Source organism: Protomyctophum bolini (assembly GCF_963924005.1).
Source record: "Protomyctophum bolini genome assembly, chromosome: 6".
NCBI lineage: Eukaryota > Metazoa > Chordata > Actinopteri > Myctophiformes > Myctophidae > Protomyctophum > Protomyctophum bolini.
In genome coordinates, this window is record NC_137867.1 from 398,819 (window position 1) to 426,753 (window position 27,935).

The following is a 27,935-nucleotide window of genomic DNA, read 5'->3' on the forward strand; positions in this document are numbered from 1 at the left end:
CCGCTAGTTCTGTCATGCAGTCGAGCAGAAAACGCCTCATCGTCTTTTCGCAGGCGAGACACGGGGACCTCTGCGAATATGGCACCATGTCTTTGGAGCCGGGCCCGTAAGAGTAGTATCGTTCTTCGACCTTGGGTACGCACACGTGGCTTCGGGCGGCCTCCAACTCGTCCGTGATTTTGTCCAGCTTGGCTTTACGTGTCTTGCATCTGTCGCAGTAGTTTTCACAGTCGTATTTGCTGCAGTGTCCCGGGACCGCCGGTTTCGACGCGTCCCAGCAGACGTTGAACCTATTCTTCTGTCGTTCCTGCAATGGGCCCGTGCTGAAGCTAAATTTGATGTTTTGCAGCGCCGCCGGCGTGTGGTCACCAAGATCCTCGTCTTCACGGTCTGGCGACATGTCTTCGTGACAATACAAAGATCTGGTGTCGGAATCGTTGTCGCCCTCCTCGGCCGCAGCGGCGGCTTCCGATGCTTTGAAGAGCTCTCTTGCTTTTTTCGGCGGCCGCAAGAAACACTTGACTTTGCTGAGGTCCTTGTAAACGGAGGACCTGTTTTTTTCTTCGAACATAGGCGCTTGGGTCTTGGGCTCGAGGTACGTGACGGCTAGAACGGCCAAGTCATTTTTGGTCAAGATGGGCTTCTCGGACGGCCACCCCGCCGTCGCCTTCAGCTCGACCGTCTTTTCCCAGAGGTCACGGAAAACGTCTCCTTTCATGTTAGAGGGCGGCGTGTGGTCTTCGGACACAACGGTCTCTAGCTGCTGCGTCACGGATAGACCTTTGTCTTTGTCCAACTCGGCCACGCGGTTTTTGTCAAACCAACTGTCTATGAAACACACGTCCTCCAGATGGCTAAAAGGCAGCGGAGCCTCCGGGTTGTTGCACAGTTTCTCTCGTAGTTGTGAGATGTCGCTCTTTGTATTGTCGGGCTTCTGCAAAGCCGCCGCAGAAGCAGCGGAATCGGCTCTGGTCGCGGAGCGGGTCTTCATGGTCGGGAGTTGAGTCGCTCACACTTTCCCAAAGTGTCTGACAGTTGAAACCGAGTGGGTTTTCCAGATGAATGCTTATATTGACTTTTTTTGTGTCTCAGCTCTACCTCCCTCTCTCTATCCCTCCCTCTCAGGTTTTCAGTAGAAGTGCAAAATGTTCCCAACAAAGTGTTCTCCCGGGTTGATTTTTCTAGTCACGGCGCCGGTGTCCGGCCGGAGCACCTCTCCGAACACGAACCCTTGAGAGTCATGCAGAGCGGCCTTTGCGTGGTATAGCGTGTAAGCCAAATATTCCTTTACTTCCGGCATCTGCAGGACGGTCATTATAGCCGCCGGCTCCGGAGTGTTTTCGGCTTGGCCGGCCAGCACTCTTTCCACTACGTTTATGACGTCCTCGTGGATCACGGCTGCCAACATTACGCCCCTGAGCAGCGAAAAAACGGCAAACAGTTTGTGTAACGTGACGGGGCAGGCCAGCTGTCCGATCAACGCTTGGGTCGTGTTGCAGGCATTGAGTGTTCTCGTGAGGTCCGAATCGTAGGGCGGCACTTTTTTTACGGTCAGCATGCCGCCGCTGAGCGACAGGTATTGCTTCAGGTGTTTCTTTTGTTCGGCCGCGTCTCTGACGGTGGGAAGGGTGACCGTGAAGTTGTCGCCGGGGCTCAAGTGTTCAGCTCCCGTGTGAAGTATCTTCACGTCGCACTCTTCCTTGGCCACGAAATCGAACATGTCGGAGCCCAAGACACCCGGGTTGCTCAGCATGCACACACGCATGGGCTTGAACATGCGGTCCATGCTCAGCCCAAAGACCGTGGGGCAAAAAGACTTTGTCGCTGGGTCGTAAATACAGAAGATCCCTTCGGGGATCGGCAAGTTCCGGTCGGACAGGACCGAACCGAAAGGTTTGGTTGGGCCGGGAGCTGCGTTTTGTCTGTTAGACAGCGCGTACTGGGGGCTCACTTTGACCACGGCCATCTCGCCTTCTTTTCCCGGATCTTAACTGACACGAGGACGCCGTAACGGCTGACTAAAATGATAATATGTTAAATGTGTTATGTTGTTAAAGAAAATTCGATCAGAGGGCAAGATGTGCCAAACCGGAGGGAAACATTTTTTTTGTCACTCACGACACGTGATTTTGACATGGGACCTCTAAAGAAAAGTACATAATGAGTCGCACAAGCAGTCACCAGAAAACCACTCTCAAGGTTCCAACGTCAGAAGTCTTTTGACCGCCCTACGACTCGGCTCCCGACCATGCAGACCCGCTCAAGAACCAGAGCCGCTACGTCATCTGGTCTCAAGACATGGGAGCGGCTCACGTCCATCTCGAACTACGGCAAGAGGGTCTCGTTGGTGCTCGAGCTGGAGGTCACGAGCGCCCCCGGGCAGAAGCCGGACCTGAGCCCACACGTTGAGTCTGCGTTCGCAGACGTGGTGTCCAAGATAACAAAAGTCCGGGGATACAAAGTGACCGGCGAGCCCGATTCGGTGTACAAGTACGCCGTGACCGTGTACCACAATTTCGTCGCCCCGAGACCTTTCGTGGAGAAAACTCGGAAGCGGTTTGCGCTGTGGCTCACAAGAGCCGTGGGACAGGCTCTGTTGCTGGGACTGTACCACACGTGTGTGTCGCACGTCATCTTGATCTCTTCGGACCACGTGCAGCCAATAACTCGGGATTCGGTGGGCTGGGTCCCGTGCTCGTTGGCGTTCGCCGGGCTCGGCGGCGGGCGGTGCGACTGCGCCACGTATTACGACATGTGGGCCATGAAAGACCGGAAAAAGCACTTGCGCAACGTGCTGATGCCGCCGGGAGTCGCGGGCGTCAAAACGACGGAGGACATACGGCCCGAGACGAGAGCACGTCTGATCAAACTACTCGCCTGGGTATTTCAGGGCTATTCTCTGGAATTAAAATACCATCAACTGGAAACTTTGGCTCAAGACCTGAGCCTGCCTCTCGACATCCATAGGGTCAGCGATTTCTTCTCGGAAGTGATTAGAATGTGCCGCTGCGAAAACGACAGGGACAAAATGTGGGAATGTGAGATGGACGAAGAATGTGGAAAAAACGTGATCTATCAAAAACTTATGCTCGCTTGGTACGACGCCATTCCCGAAGTCCAAAACCGCGACCACGTGGGACCTGCGAAAACCGCAGCAAAGAAGCCCGCGGCCAAAACATCGCTCGAGAAGGCGCCGGCCAAAAAACGTCAAAAAGGTAGTGAAAGGGGCCAAGGCCGGTGTGGCGAAAAATAATAAAGCAAATGTCAAAAAAAATGAGTTGGTGAAATAATAAAATGGTGCAGGATCCATTTCAGAAGTGCAGTATATTTTTTTTATGAATGTGTTATAGTTACCTTTTATTTTATTTTATTGTGACACACAGCACGATTTATTATTTTAAGATAAATCAAATAAAGAAACGTGTAGAACCGAGATGACATGTCTCCAAGCAAACCACTTTTTATTGCAATCGTTTCATGAATACCCAGTGCCATCACTACGGGACGCCTATGGGAGGCCATGCGATCTCGGGCCCCTCGCCCGCTCTAATGTTAATCGCGTCTCCGAAACCACGGCGCCGTGAGTCTAAAAGTGTCTCGCACTGAACTCGCACTGTGGGGCCCGCTGGCCCGAGAGTCCCACAGGCTCCCGGACCGCGGGCTTAAAGTGGCTAAAGTCCCGGGCCCGGGAGTCCCGTGGTGGGGACGCCTGTGCGGGGCCGAGATCACTAGTTTAATGTTGGGAGACGTGCCCAAAAATATCTAGGAAAAGCCCGAAAATATCCAGGAAAAGTCCAGGAAATTTTCAGAAAAAGTTTCATTTTCCGTACTGAAACACCCCTCGGATAAACAAGAGGCTGGCCTTGTGTCTAATATATAACAGTGTGAGGAGATGAACCCTTCTCTTGTGAAAAAACCCCAACAGCCTTTGTGTCTCGTGACTTCTGATGGTAGCGTGACACGATGGGAAGAGTTTTGGTCGCGGTGCTGGTGTTGTACTGCCTCGTTATTGCGATCGCGGCTCTCACGTACGAAAAGACGGCCGTGTCGGCGCAGTTTCTCGAGCAGGACGACGAGGCGTGCTACATACAGGAGGCGTTTGGTGCGTCCACTCAACCCAAGGGAATGTCCGACGTGAGCCTGTCCGTGCAGGTGACGGACAGAGGCGTCCTGCTGAACGCGGAATACACCACCAGCGAAACCAAGCCCGTGATGCAGCAACGGTTGGACCGGCTGATGGCTCCCCACAAACGCAACGCGTCCAGGCACTTCGACGGCTTCCAGATGGTAAAGTGTCAAAAAGCCATGTCGCGGAGATATCCGCTCTACGTGGCGAACTTCACCGTGACCGGCAGGATGAAGCTTGTCGCGAACTGTTTCGAGTCAAAAAACGGCACGTTCTCGCTGTCCGCCCAAACCATGTTTTCCAACGTGAGCGCCGGGATCGAGATGCGAGCGACGTTGATCGGCGCAACCCAAGGCTCGGTAACCTGCAAAGAACAGACGTGCACCGTGCTGTGCCTGAACCACACGGACTACTACGACAACGACGCCGGCAACGGCACCGACACTGACACGGAGAGCTCTCGGGACGACGCCGCGGAGTTACAGATCGACGTGGAGTACGACGTGACACTAACGGCCTCCGCAACAAACAGCACCAACAACGACACCGAGAAGTACGTGCCGCACGACGAAATAATGGCCAAGATCCTGATCGACGTGACGACGGAGAATCTGGCGTTGAGGCCGAACTGCAACTGCTCCGACTGGCCGCGGTCGCCCGAGTCGTCCGATGAGACGAACGCGGCGTGCGGGTGCAAGCTGCCCTTCGTGCGAGACTCGAAGTTGGTCTACACGGTGGCTCTGACCGAAGTGCAGAATGTCACGAGGTACAACTACAGCGTCGTCTGCAAAGAAAAGATCGTGTCCGGTCCCGACAAATACATCGGCAACCCACACGTGTGGAAGAGCTACAGGGGCTACGAGGGCCTAGTCAACGTCACCTTCTGCGAGAGGGACACGGTCGATCGTCTCCTGAGCCTGTACATGTACGACTCCGAAACTACCTCCTCTCTGATGGACTTAACGGAGATTGCGCCTTGGATAGGCGAGTACGAGTCGTACGGGACGCCGCCGAGAGCCATCGACGTCATGTACGTACACTGTCAGACCCCCGCGACCAAACAGACCAAACGCAAGCCCAGATCGGCCGACGACAAGCCCGCGGATCGTGTGGACAGGACCAGCAACTTTGTGGTGTGCATCATGCAGTACGGAGACGAAACGGCCTGCTCTCACTTGAACGACAGAAAAGAAATGAACCGGATCAGAAATCGGAGAGCGGCGAGAGCCCGTCGAGCCCCTCCGGTGCCTCCGCGACGGCCGGTGTCGCCGTTTAACCCCCCGCAGCAAGAAAACGCCATCAGGGTGGCCGCCGAGCCGGGCGGCCCCCTACACGACATGTTTAAAGACTACCAAAGCCTCGTACAGATGTACGGGACCGACGACGTGAACGTCGCTTGGGCCCAGGCGCAGGGCGGCCATGCTCGGCACATGTTTACCCACAATGCCATCGAGCACATAAGGGCCGAGACGGAAAAAATCATACTGGACACCAGAGCTACGAGGATAGTTGGCGTGCAGGGAGGTCTCCCCCGTCTGCCTCCCAAAGGCGTGATCCCGCCGAGAAGCCCCGTAGCGCCGAGAAACGCGGCCGCTGCGGCGGGAGAGGCTGGAAAGCAGCAGAGTGGGGTTGTGGGAAAGCTGAAACAGAAACTCACAACCTTTTCCGAAAGGATGCTGCCCGAGAAACCCATGACCATATCTTTTCCCATACGTACTCCGCCACACTCGCCGGTCACTCCGGACATACCCCCGTTGCCGTACGGCGGCGGAGGAAAGAGTTCTCCCAGACTGCGCCTGTCCGTCGAGCACAACGCTTTTGGTCAGGCTCACGGCGACGGACGACTGAGCCCTCACAGGCTGAGCCCGTCCCTCGAGCGCGGGGAAGGGCGACTGAGCCCTTTTAGACTGAGCCCATCCAGCGAGTACGGACAGGCTCACGGCAGCGTCAGCCCTCGATCCAGCTCACTCGGCCCGGGCGGAGAAGACATATACTCCACCGCCGGGCCCGGACGGACTCACAGGGCCGTACCGGTGGACAAACAGAACAAACTCATGGCAACTCTCCAAAAAGACAGGGTGCCGCACGGGGGTTTGTGCGGGCCCAAAAGAGGCCTCAACGAATGTTCCACGAAAGCCAGCACGCCCTTCGGTGGAAAGTCGCCGAACACGGGCCCCGTGTCCAAGGACCCGTACACGCTGTTGGATCCCGACGGCAACGGACAATACGGCGCGGACAACAGGGGTCTCGGCGGAGGAGAGCACATTCACGTGAAGCGGACGTCCACGAACAATATGATGAAAAATGGCGGCGTGATGATGGGAGCCATGATGGTGGGGATGGTGTCCAGCGGTATGACTTCGGCGACAAAGGCTCAAATAGACGAGATAGTGGGGAACAAGTACGAACACGTGGACCCGGGCAGAGCCGTGGCCCTGGTGGTGCTGCAGAAGCTGGACCAGTTGGGCTCGGGCCTAGCCTCGGCTGGCATGATGGGAGCCATGATGGGCGGAGGGCCGGCCGCGTTGGCTGTGGCTGCCGCGGGGATCGTCATACAGGCCGTGACGGGCCTCGTGACCATGGCGCTGCAGATCTACGACATTAGGTTTCCCAGGAACCCGCCGCCGGACCCGGTGCTGAACAAGTACCAGGAGTACGCCGAGCTACTTGCGAGCGACTCCATGGGCAACCAGTGGTGCCTAATGCCCGAGTCCAGGCTCAAAGTCACGCTGGCTTTCAAGCCCTCCATGGACGTGGTGAAGAGAGAGAAGGAGGCTCTGGAGGTGTGGGTCAGCACGAAAAAGACCGTGATCAAGGTGTCCTATAACCCGGACCTGCTCTTCAACGCCGAGCTCGAGGTGGTGTGCGCCGGCGGCGGGGTCCTGAGGTTCGACGACTTCAACACGCACTCGGTGGCCAGGGAGACGGGGACTCTGGCCGGAGGCAGCAGGACGTACAGGGTGCACCAGATAGCGTCCATGGTCCACAGCAAGCCCCTGATCACGGCTCAGTGCGACGGAGGGAAGGAGTCGTCCCTGTTCATCATGCGGGAGCCCGTGTCGAGCAGCGACATGGTGCTTCTGAGAAAACGAGGCCCGGGCGAACCGGAGTCGTCGGAGAGCATGGACAGCGACGTGTGCGACAGGTTCCCCTTTAAGAAGTTCTACGTGTCCATCCCGGGCTGTTCCGTGGACAGGTCCAAGACGTACGTCGGGTGGACGACCTGCTCGATGCTGTTCAAGAAATCCGTGTGGAACAAGTTTAACAACACGTGGATGCTGGCCAACCCGTTCTCCCCGACGGGGAGCGACAAGAAGATCTTCCTGTTCAGGAACAGAGACTTTAGGGCCAAATTTCCCATCGAGCCCAACAAGAACAAACAGCACCAGGCCCTGTGCGACAACGCCGACCAGCAGTCCTTCTGTCGGCTGCCGGACCCCATGCTGGTGACGGACAACACCGTGTGCAACAACAAGATGAGGTTTTTCAGGGTGTATTTGGCCAACGCGGGCAACGCTTCTTTGGCCGTTTCGCACGGCACGACCGTGGTAGGGTACATGCTCGCCTGCCCGCTCCACACGGTGGCCGCACACGTCATGAAGCTGGGCTCCGAGTCCGAGAACCTGCGTGTGCACGACTCGGACGCCTTTGGGAGCGTGCGCAAGTTCATGCTGCTGAAGAGCCCCTCGACGCCGTACCCCGTGGTGTGGATTTACTGCAAGCACAGTGCGATGGTGGGCTACCAGTCCGACGTCATCGAGCTGCAGCTGGACAAGACGGACGCGCAACGGGCGTCCGTGAACGTCAAGTCGACGGCCTTCGACGACAAAGCCGCCCGCTTCGACATGTACGCCATCTCCAGGCGCGGGCCGGTAGACCAGGGGTGGCCCCTGCATCGGAAGGCGAACAAGCTGCCCGACGTCAGGATGGTGGTGAACGGCCAGAACCCAGTGGTCTTCTACATGGGCGGCGGAGGCCACGTCAAGGACACGAGCGCAACGAAGTACTACGGGACCGTGAACGAAGAGTGGCACGTGGACGCCCTGGAGAAACACTGGCAGAGCCCGCAGGCCGGCTCCAACATGTGGAAGTGGGCCCAGGAGGGCTGCAAGACGATCAGCAGCCTGCAGCTCACCTTCTCGTCGTGCGACGTGGCCAAAAACGGCAACCTAAAGATCAAGCCGTTGGGATGGTGGACTTGGTCTTTTTTGGACCAGACGCAGAAAGAAGGCACAACCCTGTCCGTGGGGTCCACCTCGTGGACGCTGAGCCCCGGCGCGGACACCGTGGAGTTCGGCGGGAGCCGGCACGACAACAAGATGAAGTCCTGCGTCGTGAAGCTGAGCCTGATGTCGAAAAAAGTGACCATGCAGTGCGACACCACCGAGATCTCCAAAGCCGACATCACGATGTCGGAGGTGTGCCTCACGGTGTCTCCGGCCAACGACCAGTGCAACACGAGAGAGACCGCCTGCGGCACGAGGACCAAAGAGTGGTACGACATGGAGGGGAAGCGGCAGCGCTGGACCGACGGCAGCCGCTACACCTCGCACTGGTACTACGCTCACGGCGCGGAGCCCGAAATCGCCTACAACTTCTTCTGTCAGGACCAGGGCGTCTACTGGTCGCACGTGGACACGAACACAAGGTACACGGCAATCGTGTACAAGCGGCCGCTGGACAGCAACCTGGTCCTCGTGTCTTCTTACGAGCCCGGCAACATGATAAAAGACACAGACCACTTCATATCCGCGAAGCAGATGCGGATCGTCGACAAGATGCAGCGGGAGCTGGGCGAGCTGCGGGACATGAGCAGAGACCCCATGGTGGTGGCCATCAACGAGTTCAGCGCCCACCTCACCGGGCCCAGCCTGAACGTCACGCAGATAAACCTGCCGGCGGACACGGTGCTGAGCTCCAGCCTGATCAGGAAGGAGCACGAGAAGAGGCTGCTGGAAAGGATAGAAGAGGGCACCACCGAGCTCATGATCGACGTCATGAGGCGCACGGACTGGTACCGGGACGAGATGATGATCGCCCACTACAAGTGCTGCCATCTTTCTTTCGCCGACGGCACGCTGGTCGTGCGGTCCGTGGACGAGGCCGTGTATGCGTGCCCGGGACCCGTCTTCTTCTACCAGGACCACGACGTGGCGACCGAAAGCATCATGGGACCTTCGGGCGACTACTTCAACAGGGAAGATCTGGAGGAAATGCTGACCGACACCGAAGAGTACGAGTCGGGAGAGTACACGGTCTGTCCCCCCATGCAAGACGTGATTTTCAGCAACAACGGCACGCTGCAGAGGTTCATGCTGGACCTCGCCGTCGGGATGGACAAGCGTTTCGTCGGAGAGGCGATGGACAACATAACGACGAACTTTGAGCTGGCGGCGGAGGAGATCAGAGCGGTGCTGGAGGAGCCCTTGGGCTTTTTCGAACAGAGGCAGATCTATTTCAGCGCCTCGGTCGAGGACTACGAAGTCCAAGTCGAAAAGGGCGTGCGCTGGGCCATTTTCGCCGTGCTGCTCGGACTCGTCGCTTTCGTCGCGGCCACGGTGTCCTATTGCTTCTGCGCCCGGAAAAAGATTCGACGCTACGCGTCGGGCCTAGTGCCCAAAAGGAGCGCTCGGTACGATGTGACTCTCACCCAAGTGACGCGCGGCGATAAAGTATTCGGGGAAGACACCGGGCCGAGCCGGGCCGAAGACCTGCCGTACTGAAACCAGTCGGACTGGTGTGTGTGTGTGTGTGTGGCTTATTGCACTGTGTATCTTGTGTTATAATTTTTAATTAATGTGACTTTTTTGACATTTGTGTTATTAAAACCCAATACGACTGAAAACCCCTTATATTAACACATGTTATAATCTGGCCATAGACTTCAATGGTATTTCAGTTTTTAGATTTCACGGCGCCGCCAAGTCGACGGCAGGCCCCCATATGACTTTTTTTTTGTCGTTTCAGACCGGCCATAGACTTCAATGGTATTTCAGTTTTTAGATTTCACGGCGCCGCCAAGTCCACGGCAGGCCCCCATATGACTTTTTTTTTGTCGTTTCAGACCGGCCATAGACTTCAATGGCATTTCAGTTTTTAGATTTCACGGCGCCGCCAAGTCGACGGCAGGCCCCCATATGACTTTTTTTTTGTCGGTTCAGACCGGCCATAGACTCAATATATTTCATCTATCGACTGTTGTTTCTTGTATAGTGTTCCCCTCTCAACATATTATTCTATTCTGTGTTTAAGGGCAATTGTTTTTTAACGGTGATGGTTGTAGTGGTAGTACAATCATGGAGAACCATGAGTCGTACGCCCCCAGCGTGTCCACGTCGTGGACCGCCGCGTGGTCCATGTCGCCGCACAGAGACGAAAAAGACCCCGAACCACGCCAAGAGAACGCCGGAAAACTGGCACGCGACCAGAGAGGGTGACGCAGGCAGACCACCGCAAGAGAAACACCGCAAAGCACATGCAAATACACAACATACAAACAGCAATACAACACACACACACACACACAAACCCACCCCCCCTTTTTAAGCCACTCCTCATACTCTTGCCCACTAGAGTCCACTGTGTCCCCGTTTGTGCCCAGACGTATATATCTGGCTGTGTATTCTATTGCCAGTCAGTGTGCTCAGCTCTGCCTTGTTATTTGCCTATTTCATTGTTCTTCTGGCCATGTGGCATAACAGGCTGCCCAACGCTGTGCGGGGAGACAGTCTTCCCCCGTCTGAGCACACATCTCTGGACCCACGCACTATTCGGGCTCGTCGCGAACGCATTACAGACACCTTTGCTGTGATTGCCGACTTGCTGGAAACTTTTCTGCCCACGGCGGTGGACTCAGGCTCACAGAGAGGTCCACCGCTCGACTGGCCTACCTCTGTCCGCTTTGTGCACGAGGTGAAGATTGTCATGTTCCATCTTCTCACCAAGTGCCTGGCCACGCTTCGTGCTGCCTACTGTTTGGGTTGTCAGGTTAATCATCCCAGTCAGACTCGCCATTCCTGTGCGTTTGCAATAGACAGCAAGTTTGTTTTCATCCACTTTACAGAGCTAGTCAAAAAACTTCTGACCCCTGGCTATCTTCCGGCTGTGGAAATGTTCCTATTGACGCGCGCCATTCACGCAGAGAGTCATATAATCACAGTGACCACCTACATTCTGCTATATGACTTGTACGACTTTGCGTCTTACTCAGACGGCGATCTCGTAAACACCGTATACACACGGCTGATCGAGGTCGAAGACTTTGATTTTAATCTACTCGAAGCAGCAGCTACGACTTGGAATGATGCTTCTCTTAAAACGACGGAGCCTGCTTGTGCTGGTGACATTTTGTGTTCAGATCTTCACTGTTGAGTGCAAGAGTCAAGACAAAGGTATGCACAGCACACACAGAGGCGAAACACACTCTTTATTATTGTTACTATCGTTGATGCATTTTTTAAAAAACATTATTTGGGGTTAACATGTTTATTCATTTATTGATTCACTTCTTTCTTTTTCCAACTGTCTACAGATTTTGCGGAGCCCAAAGACCTGATGAGACTCATTATTTTAGGAAAGACCGGGTCTGGAAAGAGTGCATCCGGAAACACCATCCTGCGGAAGAATGTCTTCAAAACGTCTGAGTCACCCGAGTCTGAGACACAGTATTGTAAGAAGGAGCAGGACGTAATTGGTGAAAAGAAAATCCGGGTTGTCGACACACCGGGCCTCTATGACACCAACGTGACGAAAAAGGAGCTAAAAAAAAGAATCGAGAAGTGTGTCGAGCTGTCTGTTCCGGGACCCCACGCATTCCTACTGGTGATCCGGTTGAAGGTGAGGTTCACTGAGGAGGAAAAGAATGCCATCAAATGGATCCAAGAGAACTTTGGCTCTGAGGCCTCCATGTACACCATAGTTCTGTTCACACACGCAGACGAGCTGCAAGACATGTCAGTGGAGAACTATCTGAAACAGAGTAAAGAGCTAAACAGACTGATCGACTCTTGTGGGGGGAGGTACCATTCACTCATTAATAACCCAGATAAAGTAAAGTCTCGTAGCCAGGTCGAAGAACTTCTTGAGATGATAGATCTAATGGTGGAAAAAAATGGAGGGAAACACTACACCAGTGACATGTACAAGAAAGCACAGCAGAAGATTGAGGAAGAGGGGGAGAGGAAGGAAGAGGAGGAAAAGAGAAAGAAAAAAGAAGAGGACAAAAGAATCAGACGAGAAGATGCACTAAAGACTAAGTGTAGAAATGGCATTTTTGCTCTACTGATGTTATATGGTTCAGGCTACTCTTACATATTAAAGATTATAGGTGCTATTCTGGGAATCTCTCAAGCTCAAGAATGTCTTCATTTGTTTGACGATTACACCTTTTGGAATTAAGTCTTATGGATAAACTGAGGGTTAATTCTTGCAGTAACATGAATGTATCATGATGGTTTCGGTCCTTTGGGGTTATTTTAGTGACATGAATGAATGACATTGTCCGACTAAATCATCTGCAAAGTGACGTGGTCACGCGGAGGCTCAAGCTCATTTGCAGCTATAAACTTTAAAGATTTTTGAAAATATGTTTATGAGTACTATTATTCGTTTGTATGGTGTGTTGTCTGTGTATAAACTTGGTTAGGGGAACATTTGGGGGCTATGCTTTGAATAAAGTATAAATATAAGATTGTGTATATTCATTCAGTGCTATGGTCATGATTGAGTCCCATATATGTATTACCTTTGCCTTGACTCTTGCATTCAGAAGTGAAGATCTGAACACAAAATGTCACCAGCACAAGCAGGCTCCATTAATTAAACACAAGTTAAACATTTTTAAACAGATTTTCTTTTATAGCCTCGTGGCCATGTATTGTTTACGCCGCCTAAACAGACAAGTTCTCACCACGACAAACCCCACGTTTATACACAGCATGAATATACCGAAACCAAAGAATATCAGAGTCACGGGTACGGCCGCTAGACCACAGAATCTCAGAGAGTGGGCACCGATGACTACGGCGACGAGGTTTAACATGAACCAGTGAGTGGTCTGGCTGAGAAAAAAGAACACTTTGTAGAACTCTAGAATGATGTAAAACACAAGCAGAAACCACAAGTAGTCAGCATAGCCCGAGGTGGCGGCCACGGTGCTGGCCTTGATAAAAAACACGGCTCCGGAAAACAGCATGGCGTTCTCGACCACTACCACCATCAGGCCGTCGGCCTTGCTCCCGAAGGTACTGGCCATCACTTGCTCGTCAAAGAGAGAGTACGTCATCTGACGGAAGTCGTTGTTCGCGAGCACCACGGCGCCGACGAGAAACATTGTCCCGGCCGCGGTGGTCATCGAGATAATCACTATGGGTTCAGGAGAGTACAGAAAGTTCATGATCACCAACAGGAACATGCCCAAAAACTGAGCGCTTATGCTGTCATTCAGTATGTACTTGTAGAAAGACCCGTGGGACTCCCTGTGCTGTTTTTTGCTCCCCCCGAGGATGCGGTCTTCTTCTTTGCCGGCGTTTGGGTCCTCTTCTATCACAACGCTGTCGTCAGGAAGCCAGCGCTGTATCTCGTCGTCGGCACACCTGGTCCCCATCGGGATCATCGCTTTGCCGGCCGCCGTCCAGTTCATGGGAAGGAACATGCACCTAATCGAGTACAGTATGATCAGCCAGGACACGAGGATCTCGCTGACTATTAGACCGTCTACGACCTCGGGAGCCACGTTCGCTGCGGGAGTCTGGTTCACGGGGCACTGAACGACGTGTCTCAGAGAGACCGTCTTCAGTGTGGTCGTAAAGTACGTCTGAAAGCTGTACACGAGGACCAACACCCCGTACGCCGTGAGCCTAAACATCTGCGTGTCGGCTCCGTGAGACGCCATTTTGGCCTCGAGTCGGTGTTGCGAGTGCGAGCGAGAATGAAACTGAAATGTGTAAAATTAATGAATGGATGTAATAAAGTGGAAAACAAAGGTATTCTTGTGGTTTACAGTTTATTGGTTTGGTCAGCAGAGCAACATACAATTTTCAATCACACTGGGTTTATAGTTTTTAATTGTCAAATTTGGACCGTTTTTCACGCTTGTGGTGGCCTGAGCGGTCGCGGGCCCTTTTCTTTTTGTCTCCGTCTCTTTCCCGCTCGACCACTTGCACTTCCTTCGCTTCTTCTGCGGAATCCTCGCTCGCGTCCGGAGACCCGTCGGCGCTTGTGGCCTGGTCGGCGTCTGTGTCGAACAGGCCTTGCACGCTCTTCAGGTCGAACTCCCTCGTGAAGCCCACGGACTGGGCCATGATCTCGTCCGACACCGCATTCATCTGCCCTGCTCGCTTCGAAGAAGAAAACGAGCCCGTTTTTCGGCCGGCGGCCTTTTCGTCGTCGGTGTCCGTGTCGTAGTCGGGAGCCTCCTTCTCGTCGCTGTAGACGCACTCTTCGTCTTCGTTCAACACGATCTTTTGCTCGGCCATGACTTTCCTCAGCTCGTCCCACATCGCCCTAGTCACGTTGGCCACGTTGCCGTTGATCGTGCGTACGTTCAGTTTGGTCACCCCGTCTTCCACGTACAGCTCGGGCTTCAGACTCTCAATCGTGGCTTCGGCGGCCATGGTGTCGGGACGTCTCATGACTTCGACGTTTCTCGAACCAGACGTGTGGGTTTTACTCAGGTGGTCATTGCCCAAGATTATCACCTTGTAGTCGTCGGTGCCGAAATTCAAAGCCAGCCTTACGTTTCTAGAGGTAGTGTTGCCGAAAAAGGCCCTCCAGTAGGCCCTCGCGAAACAAGGCGCGTGTACGAAATACTGATGCTTTCTCAGTATGTTTTCGTGGGCTTGGAGGTAGTTGTTCCTCTCCACCACCACGGGAATATAAGCCATTGTCCTGTTGATCTTCTCGTGGTCGAGGTAAGCGGCCACCTCGTCAATCTTTCTTTTGGCTGCGTTCGGAAGACCGGTCTTCTTCAGCAACAAGCTGCGTATGTTTTTTTTGGGAGCCATATTCACAAACATCTTGTCCTTGACGTAGGACTGACTCAGGGACATTTCGCTGGAATGCACCTTGTCCGAGCCGCGGTCCGGGAAACAAAAGTTCATAAAACTGGACATGCCGAAACCCTTTTTCATCAGAGTCTTGACGGCTTCTTTCATCCCTCCCTGAGACATCCTGCCTTCTTGGATCAGCCAAGTCATGTGTCCGGCCACCTCTCCCAACAGGAGCTGCCTCAAGGTCATAGCCAGAGACACGCAGCAGAAGGGACACACGCTGTTGTCCAGGAGCACCTCGACCTCACGCTTGGTCGGGTCGCCGGTGCCGTTTTGGGCCTCGGTGTACTCGGTGCCGACCGACGTGAAGCCGAGATATTTGTTTTTATCGGACCACAAGCCAAAGAACCAGAAGTCGGCGCACAGCTCCGGGGCGACCGTCCTATCGTAATCGTCGGTCGCGGGTCCGAGTTTCTCTGCAAAATACTTGGCCAAGTCGCTGGCGGTGTTTTTGACCATCATCACCTTGATCATGTCGCCAAACGTTTTTTTTTTACCGTTGGCGGCCGGTTTCCCCCTTTGCAGACGGACCTCGCCGAAGTCATTTCCGAACGTCAACTTGCAGCCGTCTATGTTCATGATGGTGTCGGTGTGCTTCACAAGCAACGCGACAAGCCTGTTCTGCACCACGCGCAAGGAGCCCGGGTCGACCAGGTTGGGCCCCACCGGCTTGTACCACGTCGAGGCGGGCATGATCATCCTAAAGGCGGTAAGGTAGGCCGTCTGCAAGTGACAAAGAAAAGCGTCGCTCTGCAGCCACGTCTCCGCTTCTTGCACGTGCGGCATACCGTGGCCCACGTCGCCTTCTTTGAACATGGTGGGCCCGTTGGCCCTCCTGGACTTAAAGGACGGATGCAGGTAGTTCCACCAATAGTGCTTGCGGGGAGCGTTGTCGACCAACTTCATCATGGTCTGGTAAGTCCATATGAACGCGTTGCTGCTCGAGTCGTACTCGGTCGCCGACTCGTAGATCTTTTTTGTGCCCTGGAGCACGGGGGCCAACTCGAAGCCCCGAAACAACTTGTACGTGCCGTTTATGCAGGGGAACATGGGCCTGGTGTAGTAGGCGCCGACGTCCGACCTGTGATTGGCCTGGAGGACGACCGACTTGGCCAGACCGTACAGGGGAGCCAGGAGTGACGCCGATACCGCCGTCTTGACCGCACCCACGACGGTGTCGCACAAAAACAGATAGCATATGTGTTGAGGCACGGGTTGATCTTCTTTTGAACAATTGTCCCAGTCGCGCCCCTCGCCCTTAAATGCGAGTGCCCTGGCCCAGGCAAAGACGCGGCTGGCCAACAGTTTCCGGGCAGCGTCGCTTTCGTCCGAGCCGTCGTTTTCGATATTGTCGTCCTCCACTTCTTTTTCTTCTTCTTCTTCACTGTCTCCCCTCTCATATTTTTTTTCGTCCTCGCCCTGTCTTTCCGACCGGCTCTTTTTTTTAACGCTCGTTGCGGCTGGGGGCTCCAAGTCGGCCGGCACCGTGAGACTTACCATTTGACAGTCGCCCCACTGCTCACATATTTTGGGTCCAAAAATCTCAAGCTTTTTCCAGTCGTGAGTCTCGTTGACGAAATATCCCAAATGTTCCGGGTAGATGGTCCACAGAGTGTCCCCGAACGCCGGCCAGTAAAGGGCGCAAAAGGGACTGCAGGCGGGAAGAAGCACAGGCATGAGCTCTCGGGGCACGAGGTGTTTTCCGTTATGAAAAATCAAAGTATCCAGGTTCACGCCGGGGGGGGTCATGACCAAAAGACCCTTTTCTATTCCGCCTGTATGTACAACATCGGTAGGACTTGCGGCCATTTTATCAGAAACAGCTTTCGGGACACGAACGAGAACTCTTTCAACTGGTTGGCTATTAAGCTGGCCGGCGTCTTCTCGTACAAAAAAGCTGTGGTCCCCAAAATCTTTCACAAGATCTTCTTGAATCAGGAGTGGTTGTGGGCCGACGTGCCGGACAAAGACAAGACTCAGACCGCTCTCAGGTTGTGCCTGCTGAGAGAATACACAACATTTATAACCGAGTCTGCGTGGCAGGACAAGTGGACACTCCCCCAAATGCAACTGTTCGACTCTGCCCTGGCCGGGCGTCCCGTGGCCGAAGTGGAAAGGTGGAACCTGTACGTGCCCAGGATCAAGAAAAAGTCGTATTTGTACAAGCTGCGGCGGGGGTTTCACTACACGAAGCGGCACAGCCAGAAAGAAGCGTGCTACTCGGAAGAGATGGCCACGATCAAAGTGCTGCTGGACAACTTCACGGTCGAGGACCCGCTCTTCGTGCTCGACCACCTGTACCCGTACTCGGACGTCCAGAGCCTAACTCTGGCGATTAGGTCCGGGAAACTGCAGAAAGAAAAGTGCGTCACCAAGAGGGCCTCGATGCTGGTCTACGTCACGCTCAACATCTACTTCAACTGGATAAAGGCAAACTACGACCAATTCGTGATCACGAACCAAGTGCCGGACCCGTCGGTCCGGGTCCGACACAACGGGGACTTGCGGTGTTCGCACTGCAACAAGTGCCAGACCTTTAGGTCTTCTCTTAAGAAAGGAAACCCGCGTCACAACGGGCCCAAGATGTCCGAGGACATGATGAAGTTCGTGTCCTGCTGCTGTTCGGCCAAGCTGATCTTCGTGCCGTTCACGGTGGGCGACGCGAACTACGTGATCTACACTCCCATAAAGCAGATGTACACCAACTGCATCAGCTGCGGGGAAATAAACTTTTCCGAGGTCAACGTGCAATACGATTACATTAAGAAATGTCCAAAATGTTTGGACGGCACCACCCAAATGTCATATTAAATTAAAGAAAACGATTGTGTCGGTATTTTGTGCGTACTATGGCGAGTCTGGGTTTCATCAGCGCCCTGGTGTGCCTGTGTGGTTTGCCGTGTAACGCAAACGACTTATACGACTGGTGGCTCGCGCATAACCCCGTCGGGACCGACATACCTTATACGTTTCCACCGTTCTCGGTGCAGCTCTCGGCCGGTACTCCTGCGCCGGGGCCAGATTATAACTGCATATATTATTTGGGATACGAGCAAGCCCACGACGTCCATTTTTGCAACATAGTCAAAGCGTCCATAAGATACGATATGTATATGCTGGTCCAAAAAATACTCAGAGAACGAAAGCTGGCCGCTGCCCGAGTTACCACTATCGCCACCACCACCACAACCACCACCACCACCCCGGCTCCGATAGCCAAAAAACGGAGGAGGACCGGTCGCAGGAGACGTATCAAGATTCGATACCCCGGGCCAACTCCTAAGCCCTTTTACATCAACGGCCAGTTTGTTGTGCCCGACCTAGACCGTGTCGACTTTTACGATCCAAGACGCAGACGCACTCGAAGGAACGAGTCGGCAACTAAGGAGCCCAGTGATTCACCTCTAAACCGAATCTTGAACTGGCTGACGCGCGGCTTTACGACCACGCTGTCGAAAATACACAGGACTGCTAGGTCTGCGAACAACACTTCCACTGACAGTTCCACAACTGTAACACCACAAGTTTCCAAGGCTCAGCCTTCTACGACTTTTACTACGACCACGACCACAGCAGCACCCACCACGGCTACGACCACTACAACTACAGCGGCTGCTCTGTCGACCGGGTCCGTGGAGTCGACGGCTCCGGTTGCGACCGCGTCGAACACGTCCGTGTCGAACACGGTCGCGGCAGCATCAGCCAACGTGTCCGCGACGGCGCCATTGAGGTCGACCGTCGCAAATCCGACCGCCGTGACCGCGGCGAAAGACAAGGCCATAGAAACCGCTACAACTGGGGCCGGGCCCAAGACTGTCACAAACACGCATACTCGTCCGACGGAACCCCAATACGGCACGAGTCACGACGTCGGAGATCGCGCGCCCAACAAGAACACAGAGGCCCCGTACTTCGACTTATATGAGGGTGACTACCACGATGAAGAGCAATACTCAGAAGATTGGACCGGCCGGAAAGGGGCAGAAGACGAAAGAGCCAGAGACCGCAAAAGGCAATCCAAATGGACGACCGCACTGCCAGACGGGACGACCGCGTCGCTCGACGGGACTCAAAATCTGAACGTCATGTACGCGTCCATCATCGCGAAATACTTGCTCAACAACGACACGGGGCCGGCGTCGACGCAAGAGTACAACAGGTTGACAAGAGAGCAACTAAAGGGGTTCGTCCTGCTGAACCTGATCCGATACAAACCGGACAAAGTGCGTGTCATGCTCCAAAAAGTGGGAGAAATGTTTGCTCCCCAAGTGACGAAAAAGGCCCTGCTCAGAGTGTTCGGCCAACGGACCATCGTGGACCTAATCGTGGGCATAAACAAGTACCAGGTCTCGATAAACAGACTGCCCAACGACAACACTCTGCACGGCATCATAGACGGGATCCTGGTGTCCATGAACAACCTCGAGAGAATCCCTCTCCCCCGCCACCAAGACGAGTTGACCCGGACCATGTTCAAACAATACACAACGTCTATACGGCGGAGGCTGCTCAATACCCTGAGCGCTCCGGTCTTCACTCCCGTGGACGTGATGATGTACGTGTGGATCGCGGGCGCGTGTTTTCTGTTTATCGTGATCGTGGTCATCGTCACGATCGCGACGACTTACAAGTGCGATTCTCGCCACAAAGGCGTCGGTTATCAAAAACTGAGAGCGCAGGGAGACGGAGAGAGAATCCTGTAGTGGTTTATTTGTCACATTTTATCATTTTTTTTGTGCACGTAAAACATTACACTCGGGATTAGAACTAAACGTTTCAACGTGCGGTTCAAAAAAAGATTCGACATATGTCTTGGTCCTGTCTCCATCCACAACCTCCACAGCGTAACTGTTTATGCCGTCAGAGCGCTCCACCGTAGTCACGAACCCGTCGGTCACGTACGCCGTCGACCTGCCGCTTGCGACCAAGGTCCGCCATCCGACGACGACCTGCTCGCCTTTGACGAGCACGGTCTTTTCCCTCACAACGCGGGACATGTTCTCGCGTGCCCGTCACTTCTTGTCGCAGGCGCTCAGCTTAATGTACGTGTTGACCAAAGTGTTGAAACACTCTACGGCAGACCTAAACACCTTCACGTTTCTGTTGTCGAACACGGGGAAAACCGATCTGTCTCCCTTTACGAGCACTATGGCGTTGTCGGCGGCTTGGTCTGCTGTCGTGTAAGCTTTGGTCATCAGTCCGGCGGTCATGTTTTGTATCACGTGCAATTGCTCTCCGGTAAAATCTGAGCTGTGCATCCTATGCACGTTAATATCGACTTCGCCGATGTCGCCGAAAATGTCGCTCTGCCTGAGGACCAGGGCCGCTTCGGCCGCGTTGGGGAGAGACTCCAACGCCTTTTTGGAGTCGTCGTTTAGGCAACACACGGCGCACGAAGCCGGGGGTCCGGCGTGCTCGCGACGCACCACGTAGGGTATCACGTCGGTCATGCAGTTAGAAAGTACATTCGGGTTATTTATAAAGGCGTCTATGGGTTCTTTCGTCACGTCGGTGTAAACCAAAGCGTCGCTCTGCACCGCCGTGTACACTGTGGCCGGGGCCAGCTCATCGTTTTCCGCCGGGTTCACCGCCTGGATGTCGTCGTACCCGCTCGGGCCCACCTCGTCCACGCCGCCGCCGACGCAGTCCTCCCCGTCCACGATGATGCTTTCCACCACGCAGTCGTCCTCCCCGTCTTCACACACGTACGGGCTGCCGCCGGCGGCGACTTCGTCATCTTCTCGGCTCATCGTGGAAACCAACTCGGGTTTGACCAAAGAGCATATGATTATGCTGCTGAAAGGAGGTGTATTTTCCAGCCGGCACACGTGTATCTCTGTAAATATGGATAAAAACGTGAGCTACTTTACGGTCAACGCAGACTGCTCTTTCTGCTCCCAGCCGCGACAGCCACACACGATGGAGTCGCAGGTGGAGCCCATGACGGACAATTTCATCAACCTGGCGCCTTGGGCCGAGAGCATGGTCCTTTTCTACATCACGTACTGCGCCTCCATGACCACTAAGGTGTCGATGGACATGATGCGTCTGAACCAGTTTCCCACGTACAAAAACGCATCAACTATTAATCTCGGTGGCGTCATGCACTTGACCAAAGAGGCCATAACGACGCTGATAGTGACCGGATACCGCGTGTGCTGGACCCTACCAACCATCGGCGAGATTCCCAATTTGACCATCGTCAACCCACACGTGCCAGATCCGTCCAAAAAGAGGCCTCACGACTTTGGCGAGGACGAGGGCCAGCCAAACAGACAGAAATGCCGATTGGTCCGTTAGTCAAAGACGGAAAGCTCCGGCTGCACTCGAGAAACGTCCTGGACCTTAACTCGAACGCGCTGCAGCGGTCCTCGCGCCGCGTCTCGTACGACAGGTCTCCCGACCACGTGAGCGTGTACTGCGCCGAATGCTACGGCACGACCGAGGACGAGTACGCGTCCTTCGACCCGCACAGCGGCCGAGACCACTTCATCGTGGGCATGGCCGCCAAGTGCGGCGACGTGTCCGTCACCAAGACTAAACACACTCCCCTGGACGCGAAATTCTACTCCAGGCTGCAGCAATACAGCCTCCCGGTGAAGTCGATCGTGGGCCTCACGCAGCCCAAGCCGGGCTTGGCCAAATTTAACCACTGCGACGACTACGTCCTGGGCGAAGTGATGTGCTACTGGCACGTGCACACGCAGGCCAACGCCTTCCTGTGCGCTTGCATATCGGTCAACGATACCGTGTACGCCAAAACCGTAATGCAGCAGTATAAGAAAAACAAAAAAATGAGCACGGCTCTGAGCCTGGGCTCCGTGGGAGACCACGTGAACTACGCCACGATCGAAGAGTGCAGCCTGGTGACGGTGCCCATGCGGGCCGAGTGTTTTTGTACAATATTAAACAGTGCGGACGCCGCCCTAGACGAAATGCACAACTTGGGCTTCTCTGTGAACAAGAACCAGAAACTGCTGGCCTCCCTCGCGACCGAGAGCGAAGACTTCACGGCCGAGGAGGTCTCCGAAGAATCCGTGCAGGCCCTCAAGCAAGTCATAGACGCCCTCAACGGGCAACTGGCCGTCCTGTCCGAACGGGAGAGCCTGTGCGGGACGTACGTGTTGGAGGGGGCCCGTCAGTTCACCGAGCGGACCGGAGTCCAAACAAAATTATTAACTTGTGAACCCGCACAAGGATCATCGGCCGGCAACATGGACGCTTCCGCCGGCGTTCAGCAAATGACGCAGCAACAGCACCAGCAGGCTCCGGGACCCCAGTACATACCGGTGACCCCGACCCAGACGGTGGCGGCCGCTCCTCACTATCAGCCTCATCCTCTGTCACATGTCCAGCTCCAATACTACTTGGTTCCGTTTGACCAACAGCAGCAGCAGCACGTCGTCCAGCAGCCCTACCCGCAACCCTACCTGCAATCTTACCATCTCCAGCCTCAGCCTCCGGTGACCGACGTGCCCGTGGCGCTCAAAGCCAGCATCATAAAAGCTCACGAGGACGAACTGAAAGCCAAGCAAGACAGACTTGACGTGATGGTGGAAACCGTTTTCAACAAGGTGACCGAGCGGCAGCAGCGAAACCTAAAAAGAGCCAGATCGGACGCGGACACGGAGATGGCCGTCTCGTCGCCTCCGCCGACCAAACAAAAATGCAAGTTCGACGACTTGCCTGCCTCCGTGATGGAACAGCCATTCTCCGGGGGTTCCGCACAAACGTCGTCTTCCGGCACCGGCAAACAGACGGCGCCCCAGCAGCAATCCGAGTACATGACTTCTCTCGGGTCGGTGGGGACCGACCTGAGAGAAGCCATAAATTCAATGAACGTCCTGATCGGTCACATATATGGTGTGAGACAACAGCAGCAACAGTCGGCGTCTAACACTCTCATGGCTGTGGACCCGCCGGCACAACAGCAACCCCAGCCGTCCCAGTCCCAACCTCTTCAGCAGCAACAGCAACAGCAGCCCCAGCTTCAACCTCCACAGCAGACCCAGCACCAACAGCCCCAGCGAATAGAAACGGCCAAAGAAAACGGAAAAGCGCCAGCGGCCCAACGTTCGAAAAACCAACCCGCAAGCGCGTCGACCCTACAGGCTAGCTGTTTCTCAAACGAACCTGTAAACACCAGCCCTGTAGACCCCAAGGAAAAGATGAGACAGGACCTGATGCACTGTGTCGTTCAACAAAATGAAACTGAATAAAAAACTGTGTGTGCTTGCAATGTAATGATGTGATGTGAAATAAAGAACCAAAACCGGATACAAACACGTTTATTGTGGTTTATGTTCAGAAAAAAATAGTTTCATTTACTGTTCATTTTAACATACACGTACAGATCCAAGCCGGTTATCATGTTCACCACGGCTCTGTACAACTTCAACATACGTAAGAGCGCGTCGTCCACCTCCATGCACACGCCGTTTTTCAGTTGCTGAGGTTTCAGCGTTTCAAAGGACCACTGTTCGACGGGGCCTCGCGCCGCTGTGGTCCTGCTCCTGGCCTTGGTCAAGTATGCGTGTTTGGCCATGTCTTTCAGCGGGGTCCACCGGTTGCCTTCGCTCTGTATCTGCCCCAGCGACAAGGTCTTGACGATTACGGCGTTGGGAGGGCGTCCTTCGGCCGGTATAAAAGCGCACGTCTCAGCCATGTTCAGAAACACATCCACGGCCTGCTTGGTGTAGTTTTTCTGCAGGTGGTTGGACAACATTTCGACCATCCCGTTCTTGTACGTGACCAACAGCTCGTCCCTCAGGGCCAGCACGTGCTCTTTCCAAAAGGCCTGGTCGTTGTGGTAGTAGAAGGCGTACGCCGAGGCGGTCTGAAAGTAGTTCTTGGCCGCCATGCTGCAGATAACGGACTATCCTAAGTTCGTGCAGTACCTGACGAGCGATGTAAATATATGTGATAAAAACGTACTTTTGGCCCTGTGTGTGCACAACAAATTAGTGCTGCTGGACACCGTGTGGAGCCCCGGGCATGGGGCCTACGTGCCGTTCGACGCCGCCGCGCACGGCCGGTTCCTCGTTTACCGCGAGGGCTCGGCGCACCACGTGGACTCACGAAAGCTGTACGGGGCCTTCTGCGTCATGTGCTACCTGCTCGAGCAAGAGACGGCCGTGCACTTGGCGCTGCAAAAGATACTGGACGGCAGCGTCCGGTATCCGGGGCTGTGCGACCGCAGCATGGTCCTGCTCACCGACAACCTGACGTTTAAGCCTCCTGCCATGTACTACCAGCTACTGCTGGACCCGTACACCCATCAGTCGGTAAAGGTGGGGTTAGAACTGCTTTGGGCGTGGTTGAAGGTTTTATACATGGGAGATTATCACACGTTGATCATTAACGTCAACTACCACATGAACAGGCCCTTGAACGAGATAACCCACAAAGACCTGAGAGATCGACTCAACCGGGGCGGTTGCTGGGCGCGAGACAGGCTAGAGTGGTACGTGATCAAATATGTCACACAGCCCAAAGAGTGGTTCCTGTTGCATGAAAACACTAGGTGGGTTTTCCAAATCCCCGACGTGGACCGGTAATTACATAACCAGAATCACAGACAAAGTCATGCTGCACACGGTCCACGTGAACACCGTGAGCAACACAAAGTATAAGGCCACTTGGTACTACAGGGGAAAGCACCTGAAAAAGACCATGTCCGGCACGAGCAAGACGTCCAACAAGGCCAGGCTGCGCTTCGTGTGCGACAAGAAGAAAATCAACAACATACACGGCATGAAGGCCACCCGCATCGAGTTCACCAGCCACCAGCACAGGTCGGCCAACTATACAACAAACGTAAAGCCCGGCCTGCAGGGCTACATGAAAAACCTGTTCAACTTGTCCATCATGGCCCAGGGAGAGGTCATACACTACGAAAAGCCCCACGACATCAACAACGTCAACTATACCAGTCACATCTACGGAGTGGCCAACCCGTACACGTTCCTGTTCAAGACCACCGGCGTCGAGAACGCCGACACGTACGCGCCTCTGTTCTTCTCTTCGGTTAACGTGGTCCACGAGAAGCACAGGCAGCAGATCTTTTCGTCCATGACGGTGAACTCGCAGAGGCTGACCAAAAACATAGACGCGCTGCAGGACGCCCTGTCCCCCATCTGCTCCGACGACAACATGGAAGTGCACGTGCTGTTCAACCGCATATGCTGCATATTGGGCGAGAGGAAGGAAGCCTTCCTGACCACGGGCGAAAAGATCGCGCTGATCATTCTCACCGAGGAGTTCTACATGGACAACGGAATAGCGCACAGGGACGACGAGTCTCACTGGCTCGCGTACGAGCAACACATAATGTGCAAGTTCTTCAACTACGAGTCTCAGTTCACCATGGACGAGAACAAGATGCTGGGCCAGTACGAGCTGAAAAACCCCGAGTTTCTGCACATAGCTCCGAACCTGTGCTCCCGCAGGGGGGCGCGCGGCGGCCCCACGGGCCAAGCCGTGGTGACAAACCACGTAAAGTATTTATACGCAACGGGAAAGTACAAGTCTCTGTGCGAGCTGTCCGAGTATTTGTACATGTACGCAAAGGAGCAGTCCGCGGACATCAGAAACGACATCGCGCCGCTGCTGTCTTCTCCCGAGGCACGGGAGCATGGCAAATTCTCGCGCGAGTATAGACACAGCCTACGAAAGTATATTAAGAAACAGAGACAGAGCAAAGGATTTGCTTTCTGCTATAGAGAGTCGTAACACGCAGCTGACAAAGCTGCGCAACAACGTGGACACCGCGGCGGCCCGGCACAAAAAGCTCCTGGGCCAGCTCGCCGCAGTGTCCAACGACGACACGTACGTACCGGCGGAGAGGAGGTACCGGCCGGACCAGGAGCAATGGGATTCGTCCTGGACCAAGCCGGGGCTTTTTACCGACTTTGTGACTGTGTACGGCTCCCCGCAGGACGCGAAACCGTTCGGCCTTTTGTGCCCTGCAACCTCAGAGGGCCGGCCGTTGGAAGACGGCGCCGTGAAGTTGGGGCTGCCGGAATGGTTCCGTGTCCCGTGCTGGGCCAAGGGCGACACTCTGGCCTACTTCGATGCTCTGAAAGCGGGGACGTCGAACACGTACGGACGGATGTGTGGCGAGAAAATGTGCCTGACGGCCCCGCCGCCGGCGGCCGTGAAATCCCTAAAGGCACCTCTCTCCGACAAAGACAAAGACAGGGGAAAAGACTTTGAATCAAGCGATTTATTCGAGATTGTCACAGATAGCATGAATGATGTGTGGATACTGCCGTTCGACAACATGAACACATACTCTTCGGTGTTGGAACAACTGGCCACGGCCTTCCTGGAAATCATCAAGACACTGTCCGATTAGGCCGACTCCGTGGCAACCCAGGCGCCGTCTCCCGCAATCCCGGGAGCCGATACGTAGGGATCCTCCGGCATGTATTCCGTGACGATGGCGAGCGACTCCTGCAGTACGTTCCATCTGTGGTTTTTGTCGTACATTAGGTCTAAGCCCTTTGCCGAGACAAAAGTGCTGTTCGAAGACGCCGACAGTGAACCCTCGCATACCACTTCGTTTTGTTGTAAAAATAAACCCAATGTTTCTTTATCGTACATGGTCACTGTGATGTTTCTGTCTTTTGTCTCCGAATAACACGTATACACGACCTCTTTTTTGCCGGCGTGCGAATATAAAACATACGTGGTGTTTTGCACTTTGGCAAACATGGCGCACAGAGACAGCCACGACTCAGGTAGCTGTAGGCCCAACGAGGTCAGCGTGCCACAGATAGTCTCTTTGGTTTTCAGCAGCGTCATGGTCGACACGTTGTGCTCGTAGAGTTTTCGCTCTAACACCTGCGCCCGCAGCCTCATCTCGGTCAGACCCTGTCTCACGTCGTAAGTGGTCTCGTACACGGTCCTCTTGTCCCAGTCGACGACCAAGAACTTCTTGGTGTGGAAATTGTCGCCGCACGGGTACACGGTCATGTAGCCCGTCGTGTACGTCACGACGTACGTTGTCTGTTTAGTCAGAGCCATCAGGAAAAATAACACGCAGGGACACTCGAAGCATTTCGCACGTTGGTACTCGAGGTAGACGGCGGTCTCTAGGGTTTGTTCGAAGTCGACCCAAGAAACTACGTTCACGATCGCGGGCCTATTACCCAGGTTGTCCACGTAGAACCGAGGCAGGCCGTCGTTGCGCGATCGTGTGAGGTTTCCCGGTACGGATCTCGCACTCGGGAGCAACCCGCGCCGTCCGCAAAATCGGTGACGGGGTCCGGGATCGGAACGGCGAGGGTGGAGATCCGTGGAATACGACGGGGTGCGTCCCGTGCGGCGGACGGGCAACACGGAGTCGTTCTCCGACAGCATGTCTTGCGAGACTGTTTGTGACACCGAAGCCACAGACGGCGGCGAGACCGAGTGCTGCGAGGCCGAGCGGCTCCGCTGCTGTTGCCGCTGAGCGTTTGAGGGCTCGAAAAACGACCCCCCTATTTTCTCCAAGAACAACGGCGCCGGAGCGTTGCGCGCCGGCGTCGAACACAGCTGTTGGCCCGTCCCCACGAACGTGGTCCCAACGTTGTCCCATTCGAGATCGTCTGCCGTGTGCGGTCTGGTCAACAATCGAACACTTTGAGACAGCGTCCTCCCGTTGGACCCCGTCGAGGAAAGGGGCGAAGGGTGCGATAAAGAGAAGTCGGGCACCCCGTCCGACGGCGGTTGTGTCGGAGACCGTTGCTCTCGTTCGCCCGGCAGCCTCAGTGTAGCGA

At 54.7% G+C, this 27,935-nt stretch overlaps 2 protein-coding genes across 2 annotated transcripts in view; both read left to right on the forward strand.

Moving 5' to 3' along the window:
* The window catches only part of LOC308317796 (matrix metalloproteinase-16-like), a gene marked incomplete at both ends in the record, with an annotated part of 222,710 nt that overhangs the window by 131,685 nt on the left and 63,090 nt on the right, over positions 1-27,935 (forward strand). The window lies entirely within an intron of this gene.
* LOC308317336 (GTPase IMAP family member 9-like) lies at positions 10,423-12,907 on the forward strand (the record flags this gene model as incomplete). The annotated part of the gene is made up of 4 exons (XM_080766266.1): positions 10,423-10,559; positions 10,828-11,087; positions 11,658-12,383; positions 12,897-12,907. 4 exons carry the CDS (start codon positions 10,423-10,425, stop codon positions 12,905-12,907), a joined length of 1,134 nt encoding a protein of 377 aa, XP_080622392.1.